This window comes from Gouania willdenowi, chromosome 20 (assembly GCF_900634775.1).
Source record: "Gouania willdenowi chromosome 20, fGouWil2.1, whole genome shotgun sequence".
NCBI lineage: Eukaryota > Metazoa > Chordata > Actinopteri > Blenniiformes > Gobiesocidae > Gouania > Gouania willdenowi.
Window position 1 is genome coordinate 2,582,226 of NC_041063.1, and position 19,875 is coordinate 2,602,100.

Genomic DNA, 19,875 nt, shown 5'->3' on the forward strand with positions numbered 1-19,875 from the left:
GTAGACCATAGCTCATCCTTCGTCAGGGGAATTCCATTGAGTCCATTAAACAATGAGCATTAGCTTTGTTGAATGTCGTCTAAATTGATTTGAAAAGGTTAATTTTTTACTACACATGCCTGCATTTTAAAATCTTATCGTGCCATTCTTAACCTTAAACTTTCTGATCACTTTTGCAATGTTTTTGACAAAAGTATTATAAACACTTTGAAATATCTAAATTCATGTGTTACAGTTAATTATTTTATGAAATTACACCAATATTCCAAGTTTGTATAATATGGCCAAAGTAACCATATTGAGAACTAAACTGTAACTGAAAGTATGGATGCCCCAATCAGCATTTTATTGTTTTTTTTTTTTTTTATTATTTAATTGTTTGCTTTATGAATTTCAAGTTTTTAGTTTCTTGTGACCCTGTTCTATTTCCAATTCAACACCAACATAACTTGGGAGGGTTCCCATGCAAGTTTAGAAAAGTGTGGAACTTCAATTGTTCAACCTGGAAATTCAAGAAGTCTGAAAAACCAAAACTAATGTATGGAAAAATATTCATGTTTCTAAGACTGTTGCCTCCGTTTTCTTTTATAAAAGAATAAAATGATGAATATATAAAAAGCGCTGCTAAAATGTTTGTGTGAGAGCGCACAGTAGGCTGCGCATTAGGGATGTAACGATTCACTCAACTCCCGATACGATTCGATTCACGATACTGGGTTCACGATACGATTCTCTCACGATTTATTTTACAAAATGGGACTGTAGACAATTTTTTAGAAAATACTGTACTATTTTCCTTTTATTTTTCATTGTCAAAAGAATTCCTTGATAAAAAAATTCAAAACAATGCAATTTAACTAAAAATAAATCTTGAATGAAATAAATAGTTATAATACAAATGAAAATGAAGCCTATTAATTTAAATTCTGGTTCTATAATAAACAATGCAAAACTGCATAATAGTTCTTTTTCTTTTTAAAAGTGCAACTGAAGGGGCGGTGTGTAGCTCAGTGGGTTGAGCGCCCACCCCATGTACGGAGGCTGTAGCTCCTCACCTGCAGCGGGTCCAGGTTCGATTCCCGGCCTGGGACCCTTTCCTGCGTGTCATTCCCTGCTCTCTCTCACCCCCTTCCTGTCAAGCAACTGTCATATAAAGGCCACTAGAGCCAAAAAAATCCTTTAAAAAAAAAAAAAAAAAAAAATAAGTGCAACTGAAAATGTATTTTGTGCCTTAACAATTGGACTTTAAAAAAAACAAAAAAACGTGATTACACTGATTTACGTCATATTTGTTTGGACCAGCAGAGGGCGCTGGTAATACAGTGGTCGGTTGGCATGCAGATATCGTGCAGTGAAGAAGAGAAGCTATGCTAGCAGACAGAGCTAATAGAAAAACGTGACTTTTACAGATATTCAAGTAATGTTACAGATATTCTTTCGGTGCTTAAGGGGTAATGAATCATTTATTAACATATTTAAGAGTAGAAGGCAGCCAGAAAGAAAGTATTAGCAGACTCCGCCCGCCGCCTACACTCTGCTGGTTAAAAAAAGTACTGCGATTCAATTTTCAAAAAATCAATATCAACCGTGATACCTATGAATCGATTTTTAACTGCCTTACGATTAATCGTTACATCCCTACTGCGCATCCCAGAAAACCTTTGGATAGAGGGTTAAGTTGAATGCTAACCATGTGCAATAATATTATCACTTTAACTAACCAGGCCAAGGGAGGTGTAATAATTTTAGCACTAACCAACCAGGCTAAGGGCCAGGTGCCATTTTTTATTCAAGACAAAATATTAGCATGTTTGCACTTTAGCACTTTATCATCTGCCTTATGGACTTTAGCTGCAATGGTCACTGTATTTCTGGTCTGTCCTGAGCTATATATGTCGTTATATTTGAGTCTTTATATTTTATTGTACTGTCCATGCTTTCTGATTTTGTTTTTGGTTTTTTTTTAATGTAGGTTTGTTTGTTTTTTCTTTTTTTTCTTTTTTTTTTTTAAATGTAATTTCTGTTGTACACAACATGCACCTGCCGGGGACTACAGATGGAAACTCGCCTGTGGCTACAATCTGGCACATTTACGTATTTGTCTATTAATGTCCATTCATGTGCCTTGTCCCTTGTCACAAATAAATAAATAGAATAAAAACAGATAAATGTAAATGCCCAGCCCTCTGTTCTTATCCTCCTCCAACCATTTTTTTAGGCTTGTCCAGATGTCGACAGGTGACGTCTACACACTGTTTGTGAGCAAGCTATGCAAAATGCTTTGTATCATACAATATGTACGATTATTATAATAATGCATAATGAGTAGATGTAAATTTTCTTACAAATGCCTCATAAATCCCGAATAAAAAGAGCGAATGGCTGAAGATCTGGATAAAGAAAGCTAAATGCAGACTTGTGTGAAATCGTGTGGCATCTCCAACGTGGGGGAGACCTAGCTATAATCTTCTGGAAATTATTTGGAGACATTATGGCATACATATTCAAAATAATGAAAATTAACAAAATTCCATAGTTCATTTACAGTACATGATCTATTATCTGTTTACCCAAATGTCACAAATTATTAGAATGTTTTTTCCCGAGACATGTAGAAATCGAGGTCTGGATAAATGATGGAATTTCAAATGTGTTGGAACCCTGACGTGTCATTTATCACTGCATATTGTTCCTAAAGGAATATAACAAAAGTTATCTTTTTTGTCTTGAAGGCTTTGGTTCTTTCGTGGAAAAGACCGTCATGCCTTACATTAGCACGACCCCGGCTAAGCTGCTTAACCCGTGCACCGGTGACCAGAACTGCACCAGCCCTTTCAGCTACAAGAACGTTCTGAAGTTGACCAGTGACGGCTCAAAGTTCAACACCCTGGTGGGACAGCAGCACATCTCCGGGAACCTGGACTCTCCTGAGGGCGGCTTTGACGCCATCATGCAAGTGGCTGTGTGTGGCGTAAGTGAAACCGGATCTCTGTTGATACAGCGCGACTGTGTGAAACGTGCACGCTTGGTATTACACTCTAGTGAAATGTGGTAATGTTTAAACCCGCTTTTACGAGTTTTGCCGTTAACAAGTCTCGGGTCCTCATACCTCCACTGAGTTTTATATCAAAGTAGAATTTTCCCCACTTTGTCACATCTTCATCAGGAACACATCGGGTGGAGGAACGTAACTCGTCTGCTGGTGTTCTCCACCGATGCCGGCTTCCACTTTGCTGGTGATGGCAAACTTGGTGGCATCGTACTGCCTAATGATGGCAAATGTCATTTGGAGAACAACATTTACACAATGAGCCACTATTACGTAAGCAGTTCACTCCTACTGTACTCTGACTGTAAAAGCACGTTTGGTTATGGGTGTTGCATTCTGAATATCTGCTCTCCTCCACTAAAGGATTATCCCTCCATCGCTCATCTGGTCCAAAAGCTGAGTGACAACAACATTCAGACTATATTCGCAGTCACAGAGGAGTTTCAGCCTGTTTACCAGGTCAGTTTATTCTGGTCCCGTATCCCCTAAGCACGCTTCTTGTTTGTGCACATGTGCATAAAAATACACCCAGCTGGGTCGAGACATCTGCTGCACATTATTGGCCGAAGAAGACCTTGGAAGTTGAGATTACTTCCTTCTGTCAAGATCTTTTTTAAATCTCCGAGTCTGCATTTAAAACTGCTGAAGATGTAGATTGTGGTTATGTGATGCATTGAAGTATTTTAGCTCATAGAACATGTTTATTTCTGTGTTGTTTCCAAATTACAGGAGATTTACAGGATTAGATAAATATTTAATCCAGATCCTAGGTTCACAACTTGTCAAAGGAGGTGCTTGAATAAAAAAATAGAAACAGTGTAACAACATTGGAAACTATAATATAAATAGAGCAGCAGTCAGGAGCCTCCATGCATTGCCACAAATTACACACTGGCCTTTGTAGGACTACCTTTTAGTGGTGACAGAAAAACAATCTCATCAAAAAAAGCACAAACGTGATGAGAGCTACGTTGCTTTGCGCTAGCCAAACGTGTGCTAGCCAGACTTCTGATGCCCTTTGCCACCACGTACTTGTGTGAAAGTGGATTTTCAGCTTTGACAAACCTAAAAAAAATAGAGATCAAGACTTTGTGTGGAGAATGATTTAAGATTTCAGCCAAACATTGCAGAGTTATGTGCATCTTCTCAACCTCACCCTTCTCATTAAAGTGGTAGCGTGTTGTATTTCACACTTCAGGGTGATGAATATGTTGTATTACTGATATATGTTCAATCAGTTAAAAAACAAAGAGATCGTTTCTCACTGAAAATGCCAATAAACTAATTAATTAAATAAATCAATTGATAATTCTGAATAAGATGTTTTTTGTGCTTATTATCAGTGAGGGTGCAGGACACATCCTCACTATTGTTATTCTTAAACTTTATTATTATTATTATTATTATTATTATTATTATATGTGATTATCATTATAGGCTAATGCTAATGTGATTGCTAAAGCTAGGCTCATGTTAACGTTAGGCTAATTTAATGCTAGGGTAATGCTAACACTAGGTTATTGCTAACATTAGACTAATGTTAACACTAGTTTAATGCTAACACTAGGTTATTGCTAACATTAGACTAATGTTAACACTAGTTTAATGCTAACACTAGCATAATGTTAGTGCTTGGCTCATGTTAATGCTAGGCTAATTTTAAAGCTAGGCTAATGCTAACACTAGACTAATGGTAACACTAGGTTAATGCTAACGCTAGGATGATGCTATTGTTAGGCTAATGCTATTGTTAGACAAATGTTAACCTAGTGATAATGCTAGGATAATTCTCAAGGTAGATAATGTTAATACTAGGCTAATGTTAATACTAGGATAATGTTATTGCTAGGTCAATGTTAATGCTAACGCTAGGCTTATGCTAATGCTAGGCTATTGCAGCGCAACGCGGGCCAGCGTCTGCATCCTCACTTGCATTTTCTTCATGAAATGCAAATATTCTAGTTTGTTTTTTGTTTTATATTATTCCTCAACAGGATAGCTAAAATTCAGAGACAAATTTCACTGAAGGGCTACATTGTATATGACATTACTTTATTGTGTTTCTTAAGTGTACAGGACTAGGGGGTACATGGCTTCAGGTGTAATGTCTGAAGGGGTACGGGACTGTGAAACGTTTGGGAACTACTGATCTAGACCTCCTCCTCTTTCAGGAGCTGAAAAATCTGATTCCAAAGTCGGCAGTGGGAACTCTGTCTGCCAACTCCAGTAATGTAATAAACCTGATCATTGACGCATACAATGTAAGTACACGGTTAAAGTCTTTTGATTTTTTTTTTTCTTGGGACACATTAGAGCGTTCAGTTTTTTGAGTAAAAACAATGAAATATTTTTCCCTTTGAGGTTTTTGTATTTTGTGCTCAGAGCTACCAGATGACATTCCACTGCAGGGAAATCAGCTTCCATCTTTTTATCTCTTGCAGTCTCTGTCGTCCGAGGTGATTTTGGAGAACAGCAAGCTTCCAGATGGAGTTACAATAGCATACACATCCCGTTGTAAGAATGGACTCATCAGCGAAGGCGAAAACGGACGAAGGTGCTCCAATATCTCTATCGGAGACGAGGTAAGAGTCAGAAAAGGTCTTTGTGAGCTTAACCCTTCTATTATTCAATGTTTATCATTCAAAAACCTTTTCCTAATTTTATGGGTACAACATAAAATTATCATGATGATATTTTGTCAATGTACTGAACTCATATTGTCTCTGTGTGTGACCCATGTGTGGCCTTACATACCCACACCTGTAGGTGCAGAGTTGATACTTTTGAGTTGATACATGACATAGAGGGGTGGACAATATGCTCATGAGAACTTTTCCACACCATGGGCATGAATGTAACGTTTTGGAATAGCTCTTTCACAGTAAAAGTGATGTAGAGGCGAATGTGTCTGAGACAGAGGATTGTGTTGAGGAGGACCCTGATTTTGAGGCAGAAGTAGTGAATTAATATTTATGAGAGTAAGGGGGGAGGGACCACCAACGTCTGTTAATATGGTTCATTCTGTAATAGTCATGAATGTGCATATCGAATTAGAAAAGATTTGGATGAAAGATTTTCAAGATACACTAACACTAAAACTGAAAGTTTGACCTGATGGTGGCGCTACAGGAAAGGTCATCACCACAACCAATAGGGTTTATACTCATGTGGTCATTAATGTTGTCAGTACATTTTAGAAGATTTGGATGAAAAATATTCAAGATAATTTAATACTAATTTAAAGAACAGGTCGAGGTTTCTTATCAAGGGCTTATTTATGTATTCAACAAATAAACAAAGTGCCTGACACAAAAACTTGGTCAATAATTTTCTTGAGGCAAGTATCCCTGGGGTCAGATTGACCCCAATGCAATGACTGTTTTGTTTTTTTTTGTTTTTTAAGTCCAATTGTTAAGGCACAAAAAACATTTTCAGTTGCACTTTTAAAAAGAAAAAGAACTATTCTGCAGTTTTGTATTGTTTACTATAGAACCAGAATTTAAATTAATAGGCTTCTTCTTCATTTGTATTATTCCTTTATTTATTTCATTCAAGATTTATTTTTAGTTAAATTGCATTGTTTTGAATAGTTTATCAAGGGATTCTTTTACAATGAAAAATAAAAGGAAAATAGTACAGTATTTTCCCAAAAAAAAATAAAGGAATATTTTTCCCATTTTGTAAAAAAAATCATGAGAGAATTGTATCGTGAACCCAGTATCGTGAATCGAATCGTATCGGGAGTTGAGTGAATCGTTACATCCCTATAACTTTCTGTACTTAGTTTCCAAGCGTATAGCTTGTGTTATATTTCTATTTTCCTTCCAACCACAGGTGATGTTCACCATCAGCGTGACATCCAAGGGCTGTCCAAAGCAGGGAAAGTCTGAAACTGTCAAGATAAAGCCTCTGGGCTTTACTGAGGAGGTGGAAATTATCCTCAACTTCATCTGTGACTGTGAATGCCACAGTGAGGGCGAGGAGAGCAGTGACATCTGCCACTTTGGTAACGGCACATATGAATGTGGAGCCTGCAAGTAGGTCTTTGTTTTAAAACCATGTTTTATTACTAAATAAATGAGAGCGGATGTGCTTCAGTTTCTGCTTTTTCTCTGTTTTTTTAAGGTGTAACGAGGGCCGTGTGGGCCGACTGTGTGAGTGCAGCAGCAACGACGTAGCCACGGAAGACATGGACCGGACCTGCCGCAAAGACAACAGCACCGACATCTGCAGCAACAACGGAGACTGTGTGTGCGGCACATGTGAATGTAAGAAGAGAGAAAATCCTGACGAGAGATACAGCGGCCAATACTGTGACTGTGACAACTTCAACTGTGACCGCTCCGGAAACCAGCTGTGTGGAGGCAAGTAGAGAGAGAGAGCGAGAGAGAGTTCAGAAAGAAAGAAAGGTTGATTAAAGGTGATTTCCTTTGGTAGGACATGGACGCTGTGACTGCAAAGTGTGCGACTGTGACCCCATGTGGTCTGGAAATGCCTGCGACTGCTCGCTGGACAACAGCACGTGCATGGCCAGCAACAAGCAGATCTGTAACGGCAGAGGAGTGTGTGAATGCGGCACTTGTAGTTGCACGAACCCTAAATTCCAGGGGCCCACATGTGAAACGTGCCCGACCTGTCCTGGAGTGTGCGCTGAACACAAGTAAGAAGATGATGAGGTTGTTTGTTACCCACCTATCTGTCCTCCATCAATGGCGTATCAATTAAACATTTGTTTTTGCAAAGATTCCATTTAAATCACGATTCGGTGTTGCTTATTTGATTCAAGGATGATATTAGTTAATTTAGAGCAATTGGATCCGAAACAATTAATTAACTTTTGGCAAAATAATAATTCAACCAGTGTGACTGAAATAAACACCTGGATACTGTACAGTGCAGGTGAGCTTTCATCAATTCCTAATAATTCCATTGTGTTAATTTTGTCTTCTTTTTAAGATTAATATGTTAAAGTTTCATTTTTTCAGGAAATTTACTTTGATCTCCTGACATGTTACTACTGTCAACTGTCAGTCTTCCTCAGAAGCATCTGCTGATCATATTCATTCCTAGATATTTGTTTCTTTAAGGGAATTGTCTATGAACAAACTACTAATTCGATATAAAGCTGTCCTTACATAGTGACAGCTTTAGCAAATATGACAAAAAGTCACTTTTATAAGAGTTGCAGACTGCACCTTTAATATAAAAAATGAAATACAATCAAGATCTGTTCAGGTTAAATTAGCAGTGGTTCAACCTGTGACATTTCTTTTTAAAATGATGGTGAAGCTTCTGCACAGCTAACGCACAGTTTTTCAACATTAAGGTTGTAACCCCATGTCGGGTCCCATGGAATGTAAATGGTGACGCCTAAAATGTCTAGGGAAAAAAAATTATTGATTAAGTGTTTTTTTAAAAAAAACTTGTTTTTTTTTCAAATTAAAATACAGCACACAATCTTAAACAACTGTATCCTATATTTTAACTTTCTCAAATATAAATATAGTAAGTAAAATGCAGTATACCAATATCTTGTCACTACTGTATTTGTAACAGTATAACATTATCAAAAACTGATTCTAGAAGGGGAAAAACAACTAAACGTTTGTGTCCTTGTGTTCTCCTGTTTTCACTCCAACTCTGGGTGTAAACACTTGTGTACCTGACAACTTGTTCAGGGCTTAACACTATGATTAAATTATATGTATACATGATGGATAACCATGTTGTTTTACCTTCAGACAGTCAGAGCACTGCTTATAATTAACCACTGACATGTGTTTACCTCAGAGATTGTGTTCAGTGTCGAGCGTTTGGCACTGGTGAGAAAAAGGACACCTGTGAGAAAGACTGCAACGACTTCAACCTGATTAAGGTGAAGACCAGGGACAAGCTGCCTCAGCCCAACGATGCCTCCTACCCTGTGATGCACTGCAAAGAGAGGGACGCCAACGACTGCTGGTTCTACTACACCTTCGCCATTAACAACAACACAGAGAAGGAGGTCCATGTGGTGGACGCTCTGGGTAGGCAGCACAGGAAGGTGTTTCAATGACAATTAAGTTTACAAACCTTGTCAGGGTTCTTGCCAGCTATTTTTCACAGTGTAGGGTGCTTAAGTGGTGCACACTTGTTGTAGGAGGGTCCATGGGCACTTATAAGCTAATATATATATATATATATATATATATAATTTTTTTTTTTTTTTCAATCATTGTTCCAACCTTACTTTAAAGCCAAAAGTTATTTTTGAATTGGTGAAAGTCATGATGAATAGACTCTTAGAGAGTTACACATGCTTGGTGTAGGTCCTTCACTAATAAATACTCAGAGACACTGTATAGACAAGAAATAACATGTTATTCAAAAGACATGCTTTTAGAATTGAAATTACGTGGGACCCGCCGTAATATTGGGACTGTAATGGACACACTCATGACCTGACATCCATTTAGTATTAAAACTCCACAATTTCTCTTTCATCTTCATTTTCCCCTGAGTCAGCAGCAGCCTTCCTTTTTTGCAGTTCAGGTTTTTCAACACCCGATAAATATCTCCACGTTTGTTAGTTTTTTTCTAACTAATTTTACAACTTAATTTCAGCTCCTCTTGTTTGTTTTGCGTTGTTTCGTTTGTCTTCTCCGATACCAAACCATAACAATCATGCTAATGTAAGCACGTAGCCAATTGTCACGATATGGCATTCATGGGAAATGTAGGCTTAGTCCAACCAGCAGTGTTGCCAGATAAACATTACGTTTTAAAGTCTAAACACACAAAAACCCTCAAATTTCTTTGCAAAAACACAGCCCAATCTGGCAACAATTACTTGTCACATCGTTTCTGCAGCCTGCCAATTCAAACAAACGCAGTGGTATTTGTTTCATTCTGCTACAATGTTACCCGCCAAAGTTAATTTTTACCCGCAATTGGCGGGTGTTAATTTAAAACCCTGGTTGCAAGATATAAATATGACGAGCTGCTTCATGTGCTGCTATGTAAATGCTACGTCCAGTTGAAGCACACTGTTTATATTTGGCGGTGATTATGGGTTACAAAGCGGAGGATGCACACAGGCAACATCAGGACAGCTAAGTAGCTGCAGGGGTCCTTGGGGTTTTAAGGTTAAAATGGGAGCATCCGAGCAAATCGCCTGCATTAAATAGATGGTGCTGGTATTTGTTTATCTGTTATGCATATTAAAAAGAGAGTTTAAACAACTATTGTAAGCCTGGAAGTCCCTCTTGTGTCCCAGTGTGCAACAATTGTTACGATGGTAACCCTCCTAGCCCCCTACGCTTGTTGAAACACATTGTAGAGGGTCCCTACGCTCAACAGCGCTGGTGATAACCCTGTATTAATGTCCAAAGCTTGGATCTGTGTAATGTTAACACTGACTGGCTTTGTTTCAGACTGCCCAGCAGGTCCTGACATCGTCCCCATCATAGCGGGCGTCGTCGTTGGCATCGTCCTCATCGGATTGGCCCTCCTGCTTATCTGGAAGCTGCTGATGATCATCCAGGACAGACGAGAGTTTGCCAAGTTTGAGAAGGAGAAGCAGAATGCTAAATGGGACACGGTGAGTGCCCGTAACAGATGTCATTAAAACATCTGTATATTATACATCTGTCAGCTTTAGGCTTGACTCAGAGAAGAGGACATAGGCCAATGAAACAACCAGGCTTCTGATAAGTGGGCATGGGACAGGTGTGCACCTGTGGCTGGGAAACATAACATCACTTAGTGAGCTGATAATCCACCAAGGATGAGAGAGCAGAGGTAAAGGAATGACATCAACCAGCACTTCTTACAAAGCAACCAGTCCAACCAGTCGGTTGAAGCACAGCGACAGAAACAAAACCACAGTTTACAGAGCATCAGCACCCATGTCACTGAAGAGGTTGGTACAACCGCAGAAATGCCAGTGGGGGGTCTCCACCCAGCCACAGAGAACATCTAAGGAAAAGATCAAAGAGCAGACATGTAGGAGGGAGAACAAGATCAAAGGGCACAGAGTGTGAAGCAGGGTTGGAGTAAATTATAACTGTAATTGTGTAATTGGTAATTAATTACAATTATGACATAATTCTAATTGGAAAAAAATATGTTGTTGTCTTCGTAATTGAATTAATATTGAGTTAAGATGATGGACTTTGTAATTGTCATTACCATTTTATAAAAACTGTCATACAAGTGATTAAATGCAAAACTGGGGACTTGTTATAGTTCTATGACTTACACAGATACCTACATAATAAACAATTATTAAGATATGTTTCATATCAAATTTATCCAATGGTTCTCTAGAGGATCATTTAACCATTTAAAAAAAAATTTCAATAGAAAGATGCTAACAGAAAGCTAACACAAGAGGAAGGTTACATTTCATTGGCTTATTTATTAAAGGCTCAGTATTAGGATTAATTGTAATTGAACTTTATTAATTGATTTCAGCGGGAAAATACTAATTGTAATTGGGGAAAAAGGCTGGTCAACGTACCCCGTGTAACCCCGGTGTAAAGTAGGCCAAAGCTGCAGATAGAAGAGAGTGGGAAACAGTTATGGGCTTGATCACCCTGTAGCTGACCACCATTGATGAGGGTGTCTTGTGATAAAAAGGCCCAAACACCCCTTGATTCAAAGGAACACTACTGATGATATGTCTTAAATTAGCGTCCTTACCATACCTGAGACACATCTCCCACTCCACTCTTAAATGCTACACCTCTTGTTTTACCATCTTTTGGTACATTAACATCACATCCAGTGTTTAATGATTCCTAATGTGTTGGAATTCTTGGTGTCGAGGTTTGGTTTAGCTTTCTTTTCAAAAGTGACACCCCGAGTGTTTTATTTGTGCTTTGTTAAGCCAGCAGCTGTCAAAGTCATTTGGTATTTATAGCAGCAGAAGAGATTTCCAGACTTGCTTATTTCCTCTCTAGAGCTGTCCATTTTCTATCGTCTGTTGTGTGAACGCTGCACAGATCTAGTTTGTTTCTTTTGAGCTGTGCTGCGAGTGAAAAGGAGGAATGCTGGAAGCCTGTGTGGACTTTTTAGGGAAAGCTATGCACGCTCTGTCTCAGGGAGTGGCCACATCTCTTTCCCTCCCTCCCTCCCCACTTCCTCCTTAGAGTAGCATCATCAGCCAACATCAATAGGGCAGAAAGCACAAGCTCAGCACATCAGCTTGTGCTGTGATGTAGCGCTACCTAGTGGTGAGACATCGTCACGCCCACTGTTGCTGATTTTTGTATTTTTCTTGGGCATCACAAGCAATGACTCGCAACCTTTTTTAAAAAAAAAATGTTATGTTTTCTGTTACAATCAGTCCAAATAAAAGGCAGAAATTGATTAATTGATCAAGCTAATGCTAGCTGGTGCAATTGGCTCAGGAGCCATGTTTTGAAAGAGAGGAGGAGGGTCCGCTGATCTTAAATTTTCTGAAATATTATTTTCTTAAGAATCATCATTTTAAAAGCAAAGCCTCCCTTTTTTACAGGCAATTACTGAGAAATTCCAAACATTTTTCCATCCCTGATCAGTTCACAATCCTTATGATTGACCCCTGTTAAAAACTCCTCACTTGTTTTTAATGTTTCATTTTAAACCAGTGAATCTCACACTTTGGTCTGAGCACCAAACACGGTCGGCAAGATGGAAAATAATATTCACTCAACTCAAACTTTATTTATAAAACACATTTAAAGTGCTGAGGTACAGATTACAGAAACACTACTGTCAAAAATGACCCAAACAATGGCTAAGATCTAGTGTTAAGATACATAAACATGACTTGATTGATCTTGCAGAGCAGATATGCCAGGTCACAGATAAGCTCTGTCACCTTTAGTTTTATACTTCATTTTGGGGTTGACCAATAGCAACTGAGCAGAGGATTGCAATGAACTGTCAGGGACATGGTAATGAAGAAACTCGGTCATATACTGGGGGGCTAGCCCATTAAGATCATTAAAAACAAACAATAAAATCTATTCTGAAAGCAGCAGGAAGTCAGTGCAGTGAAGCTGGGACAGGGGTTATGTGGGCACGCCTGCGTTTACCAGTGCAGAGACTAGGTCAGGGGTCTCCAGTCTTGTGTTAATAAAAGCATGGATTGCAGTCTCTTTTGATAAAGTCCTACCACCAGTTTAAATGTAGATGCAACCGTAACCACAAAATTGAATTATATGGTGGAATAATAATAATTATAATTTATTATTATTAATGGAAAAAACTATAAACTCCTACATATGTTATTTGATTTGAATCTGCTGTATTACTTTATTACCTTCTTCTTCTTCTTCTTCTTCTTCTTCTTCTTCTTCTTCTTCTTCTTCTTCAATCACCACTTTATTATTACTACCTGTATTAGAATTATTTAAGGACATTTCTCAGAAAGTGGTTTAGTTTAGTTTTTTAGGGTGTCATCATTGAATCCCTAAGGCACCAAGAAGGATAAAAGACAGTTAACATTTTAACTGAGAAGATGGTGAAGTCCTACCTTATATCCACTCGTATGGATATAAGTTTAAACGTCCCCAAGTAGTGCTGGTTGATACAGCTGCACTGTTTTCCTTAAACAGTGTTTTCCATAGCAATGACATGTTGATCAGGTTGTAGATAACAGAACAATAGAATAACAACGTGTGAAAGTGATTCTCAATGTGTGGGCTGCAGCCCATTGCATATATTATATAGTTCTTCAGCAGGACTGTCAAACAAATATAGACTAGTTTGATCTCAAGTGAACTGCAGATTATATGAGCCAGTTTGCACTTCCAGTTACATACTGTGTAACCTATTTAAGGCACTCACATTATCCAAGCAGTAAATCACAGTTTTCAGTCTCTACACTTACATTTCCTTGATTTTGTGACATTTTTTAATTTAATTTGATTAATATTTTCAGGAAAATTGCTGGATTTTGGAAATAATTGGGAGTTCTTTTAACAATTTACGATTAATGGCTGCCATCATGTGATATGAGCTTTAGGGAAACTTTGAATGCTGCAAACATTGTGGAGTGCCGGATTTGAGCCCCGGGCCTTGAGTTTGGCCCCCAGAACTCATTTTAGTTCTGGGGGCCAAACAGATTAGAGCATATTAGAAAAGAGGTTGAAAAAGGATGTCACTTTGGTGGCAAAAGATGATAGAAACCTTTGTGAAGCTTTCACTTTCACATGTTCCTTCTCTCACTCTCTCCGTTTGTTCTTCTTTTACAACTTCTTTATGATTTTGTCCCTTGTGCCGTTTTCCTTCTGTCTTTTAAAACTATTTACTGTCCTGCTTTTCCACCCATAGCAAGAAAACCCAATTTACAAGAGTCCTATCAATCAGTTCCAGAATCCAAGCTATGGACGTAAAGGGACTGAGCTCTAAGTTTGTGATTTCTTTTCCGCTCCAGTTGTGCTGCATGTGCTCGGATTTCACTCACTTTCTAATTCTGACCATTTTTACCTCGATTTGTAAAAGAAGCATTCAATAAACCTGATTGGATTTAAAGGGATCCTCCACTGTTTTTACAAAACCTCTAAAATGTACTTATTAGAAGATCTATGCCTGATAAAACAAATTATTACACACCAGGGCGACCGTGGCTCAGGTGGTAGTGGGTCGTCTTCTGATTGAGAGGTTGGGGGGTTCGATCCCAGTACCTGACTATGTGTCGAAGTGTCCTTGGGCAAGACACTGAACCCTAAGTTGCTCCCAGTGGTTGACAAGCGCCTTGCATGGCAGTCCTGTCCCACTGGTGTGTGAATGTGAGAGTGATTGGGTGAATGAGCTGATATGTAAAGCGCTTTGAGACTGTTTCAGTGGTGATAAAGCGCTATATAAAATCAAGTCCATTTACCATATTCATTTTATTAATTTTTAAAAACGGAACTTTACCTTTTTAGAACCTGTGTTCCACCATCTTGGAATCACGTGACTGATCATACCCCCTGCCTTTAAACATCCCACTGTTTCCTATTGGAGTGAAACATTCAGCCTGACTCTTAGATCAGTTAGCAGCTTTTTCAGTCAAAATACCAACTTGTGCTGATTTTCCTGGTGTCCAAAACAACCAAGAAAAGTTACAGATGCCGATGTAACACTCTTTTGTTTACCAAACATATGTGACGGCAGGGGCTGACAGTTCCAACTCTGAGGTTTCAGAGTAGTAGAGCTCTCCTAACAGGCCTTTACTCTCCCTTAAACAGTGCACTGACGCGCTCTGATGGCTGAAGTTAGCAAGTAAATCACGGACTGTTGAAGAACTCTCACCCAAAAGGACAGTCCGTGATAACTCGCTAACTTCTTCCACCAGAGCGTGTCAGCGCACTGTTTAAGGGAGAGTAAAGGAGAGCTCATCTTCTCTGCTTCATTGTCTACTACCAAAATGCAGAGTTGGAACCCTCGCCCCCTGCAGTCACAACTGTTTTTATCCTCTTTCAGTTAAACATCTTTAACTTTTCCTGAATTTTTAGAGCAACTAAAAGCAACACAAATTGTTATTTTGTCCGAAAAAACTGCTGAATCATCGAAAAAGCTGCTAAAGTGTTTCACTCCATTAGAAAATAATGGGATGTTTATTACAGGCAGTGGGGTCGTGTGATGTCATCAATCACATGATTTCAAGGTGGAACACAGACTCTAAAACTGTAAAGTAGTCCCATTTTTAATAGGCAATTAAATTGATGTGGTGTAAAATAATGTGTTTTGTTAGGCATAGATCTTCTAATAAGTAAATTTCAACTATTTTAGGCCACATTTGTAAAAACAGTGGAGGATCCCTTTAAGAACATTAAAGTAGAAAGGCTGCACGGATGTGCCGTAACTAAACACAATATGAAATAAAAACCCTGCCTGGTGAGTGTAAACGATGTAGTAAATCTGAGGTTTGTGTTCATGATGTGACCGTAGCACGGCTGTGTGTGTGACTCAGGTTTAATACATGAACATAAAAGAATCTCTTTCTGGGTTTATTCATAACCAAGGTTTGTGTTGTGTGATTAAAAAAAAAACAACTAACAAAAGTGGTAACTTTGTCACACTCTTACAATAATATAACTCGTGTTTCTCCTCACTTTTCAGTCACAAAATCCAATCTACAAAAGTGCCGTCACGACTGTCGTCAATCCCAAATATGAAGGAAAATGAAGGCGTGGAAGTGTGCGATGGAGTGTTGGACAGCTGTAACGTCCTTTGGCATTTACTAACACTTTGAATTTACACACCTTTGTTGTATTTCAGATGTACAGCGCACCATATATGTATATACTTTTAAGTTGCAGAAGTGAAATGGAGTGTGCATTTAATAATACGTACAGAAGGTTTTGCTTTTCTTTTTTTTAGCAGCACATTTGGACATGAAAGGTACACACACACACACACCGTATGACCACACACACACTCTTTGTTTGTTTGTTCCTGTCTCTGCGCACTGACCTGAGCTTTGGACTGATTCTGACTTCAAGGTGGAAGCGGTTGCCATAGCAGCACATAATGTCTGTGTATTTAAAAAATAAGCGTGAGAGAAAGAAGTCGGTTGTAAATGTGACTTTAGAAACATGGAGCGTACAAATTTATTGAAGTTATTTATCCTGAAGAACTAAATATTAAATGAAGGAAAATATCAAATGATGGTCGTATTGTTCTCCATTAAAGGGATTATTTACCACTTGTTGACTTGATGAAGAATGAACTGATTGTTTTTGCTAATATTAGTAATGCTTCTTCTCAGGTCTCTTCTTATGTCCGTCATAGACACCAAAAATACTCATTGTGTCACCAGAAAGCCTCTGAAGTACCACGCCTGCCTTTAGTGTTGTTTTCAGTGCCTTTTATTTCAATGTTTTCTTGTTTTGTTTTTCAAAATGCTGTTTTTTATTTATTAAATAAAATATATGAAAATGTTTGTGTTTTTCTGTGGTTAATCTCATGAGTTGGAGATCTCAGAAAAGAGAAAGAGAACCATGGACCACTGGTCAACAGTCCAGTCCTTCTTCTCCTCTTTTTTTCTGCAAAAACTGAAAAGTAAATGGTGATTTCTTCACAGTATTCTAATTTATTGAAATCCTGTTTTATTGGGTTTTATGAGCTGGAAGCCCAGTTTATGTAAAAAAAAATACTTGAAATAGTTTTAATGGGCCCTGAATCTATAATCTATGAAAGTTTAACTTTTTGAATGGATTTATGGAAATTAAACAACTTTTCCATGATATTCTAATTTTTTGGAAAGGGTCTGTATATAGAATCGATAAACATACACTGTAGTAGCCAGGATTAGTGCATAAAGTGACAAAATGCACCAACTCACATATTTCTATACTTTTTTTATATATTTAATTTAAAATGGAGGAAGTGAAAATAAGGAATAAAGATGTTTCAGATGAGAAAAATAATAATTATACATACATATATATATCAGTGAGTGCGTGACCACTAGGGTGCGTGACCACCAATGACAATTTCATATGTTTCTGCTGGCGAGTGTTAATTCTATTAAAATTAATTTTATTTGTATAAAGCAATTTCCAACAAAGTCATCTCAATGCGCTTATCAAAATATAAAATTCATAATAAGAAAGAAAGAAAAAACCCAACAAGATCGACATGAACAAGCATTTAGCCATCTAACAAAATCACCATCATAAACACCATTAAAGAAACATAAACAATTATTTAATATAGCCTCCATACTCTCCCAACAACATATATCTCATGACACGACAGCACATCTGTTGTTTGTGTTGGAAACAGAAACATGGAGAAAATGTCAACAACAACAACTCAGAACAGCCTCAGTGAGGAGCATCCACAAAGTCAATCCTTCCATTTATTGTAGAAAGTACCAACAATGTTCTGATCGCCATCTTTTAAAAGCTGTCGTTTTTTCCTCAAAAAAAAGTTTCTCTATCGTCTCTAGCGCTGTCATCCTGACTGTAGTGTTATCCCGCCCACTAGCTAGAGAACGTAGCAGTAGCGGTCACATTGTGTCAATTCACTAATGCACTGTGAACTTATGTATAGCATTTAGCATCGCGCGGTTACGTCCAAAGGCAGCTCTCTGCGCTGCCTTTGGACCTAAATGGTTGTCATCTTGGGAACCTGACTGCGCATGCGCAAACACGTAAAACCACGCAATGGGAACGGAGGCAGAGGAGCAACGTGCCTTTGGGAGGGGACTTGGCCTCCCTCTGCCTTACAGCGGAGTGAAAAAAAAAAAAAAAGACCGTGAAGCTGTTCCAGGAAATAGCGCTGTTTAGTCATTTGGGCTATGAAACACACAAAATGTGGACACTTTCAAATGTATAGGTACTGTAGGTTATTGGAAATGGAAAAATAAATAATTTATAATTATATTATAAATAAAACAAATAATCAAAATATCAATTCACCCTCGGGTAGGCACTGCCTACCTTGCCTACCCTGACTGCACGTCACTGATGTGTTATTTAAGAGATAAAAGTTACTCAGTTACATCTTTCAGTTACATTTATGTTTTCAATTACGATTCTATTACGATTACAGTGACCAGCATTTTTTAATACAATCACAATTATTTTTATCCTCAGAAAGTCAATTAATGAGCATGAAACAAAATAACCAAATAAAAGTGAACCTTCCTCTTGTGTTAGCATCTCTAATGATAATCAGTTGTAAAATACATAAAAAATAAAGATACATCATCTAATCTATTGGTTACCTTGTTATGCTTTCTAAACAATGAAAATATAGGGTTTTGTGTCAGAGTATAAACCTCGATTTCAATTATTTATTTATTTTTTATAGTGAAATGTGGTAAAGCTTGATAAGAAACATACTTTACCAATTACATATGTGTAGAACTGTAACATAGTTCCCTAGTTTTGCCTTAAATAATAGATAATAGTTAAAAAATAGTTATATAATTTTCATGGCAATTACAATTACAAAGTCAATTATCTGGATTTAATGATAATTTAATTACGGTTACGACAGCAACAGATTTCCTAAATTACACCATAATTGGAATTCATTATCAATTACACAATTACAATTATAATTGACCCCAACCCTGGTTGCCATACTTGTTTATTGTTGTACTATTAAATAAATCATTGATAAAATAATGATAATGAACAGTAATATAATAATTACAGTCAGGTGACCAACGCGATAAACTTATTTAGTGAGTGAAATGCCTCCACCTGGTGGACACGAGGTGAACTGCTGCACTATTCTGACACTTTGAGTTAATTTTACACAATAAATATTTGCTTTTTGAACATTTTGTGTTTAAATATTCTTCACAAACACAAATGTATTCAAAACACTTATTTATGGTTGTTTTATTAATTTGTGTCTGAAACAAAATTATTATTGACAATATTAATCAATAAGAATATGAAGATGAATCAGTCATATTGTAAATGCCTGTATGAGGGAACCATGGTTACCAACACGTTGTTACATAATCCCATTAAATAATCCCATTCATGTTCCCTAATTCCTTGTTCAATATGGTTTCAAATCGTTCCTTCTATTCAATACCTTTATTTTAAAGAAAATGTATATATTTCCTTTATTATGTCATAGTTAAATACATTTATTTCTCACTGAATAAATCTTATAACAATTGAGATTTAAATAACTTTGCTTGAAAAAATATTGATGTGAAATATATTATGACTTTTGTGATTATAAATAATTATTAAAGGTTTTTTATTTTTCAATATTGTAAAAATACCTGCTGTATGATGACATTTGAGGAACACAATGAAGATTTTCTTTTTTTAGTCTTTAGGAATAAATATAATAATATATAATAGTACAAGAAAAACGTTGGAAATACACACACATGT

The 19,875-nt window shown here is 37.4% G+C and overlaps 1 protein-coding gene across 3 annotated transcripts in view; it reads left to right on the plus strand.

Moving 5' to 3' along the window:
- Positions 1-16,946, plus strand: part of LOC114454116 (integrin beta-1-like) — a 48,938-nt gene extending 31,992 nt beyond the window's left edge. The window contains exons 6-17 of one of the 3 annotated variants that reach the window (XM_028434314.1): positions 2,733-2,971; positions 3,167-3,322; positions 3,413-3,508; positions 5,221-5,310; positions 5,491-5,631; positions 6,884-7,086; positions 7,175-7,413; positions 7,487-7,709; positions 8,840-9,075; positions 10,462-10,628; positions 14,351-14,432; positions 16,124-16,946. In XM_028434314.1, the coding sequence (XP_028290115.1) occupies positions 2,733-2,971; positions 3,167-3,322; positions 3,413-3,508; positions 5,221-5,310; positions 5,491-5,631; positions 6,884-7,086; positions 7,175-7,413; positions 7,487-7,709; positions 8,840-9,075; positions 10,462-10,628; positions 14,351-14,428 (1,868 nt within the window). In that variant the 3' untranslated portion in view covers positions 14,429-14,432; positions 16,124-16,946. The remainder of the gene's footprint in view (positions 1-2,732; positions 2,972-3,166; positions 3,323-3,412; positions 3,509-5,220; positions 5,311-5,490; positions 5,632-6,883; positions 7,087-7,174; positions 7,414-7,486; positions 7,710-8,839; positions 9,076-10,461; positions 10,629-14,350; positions 14,433-16,123) is intronic. The other 2 variants (XM_028434313.1, XM_028434316.1) reach the window with 2 other exon arrangements.
- Positions 16,947-19,875: the final 2,929 nt, after the last annotated feature.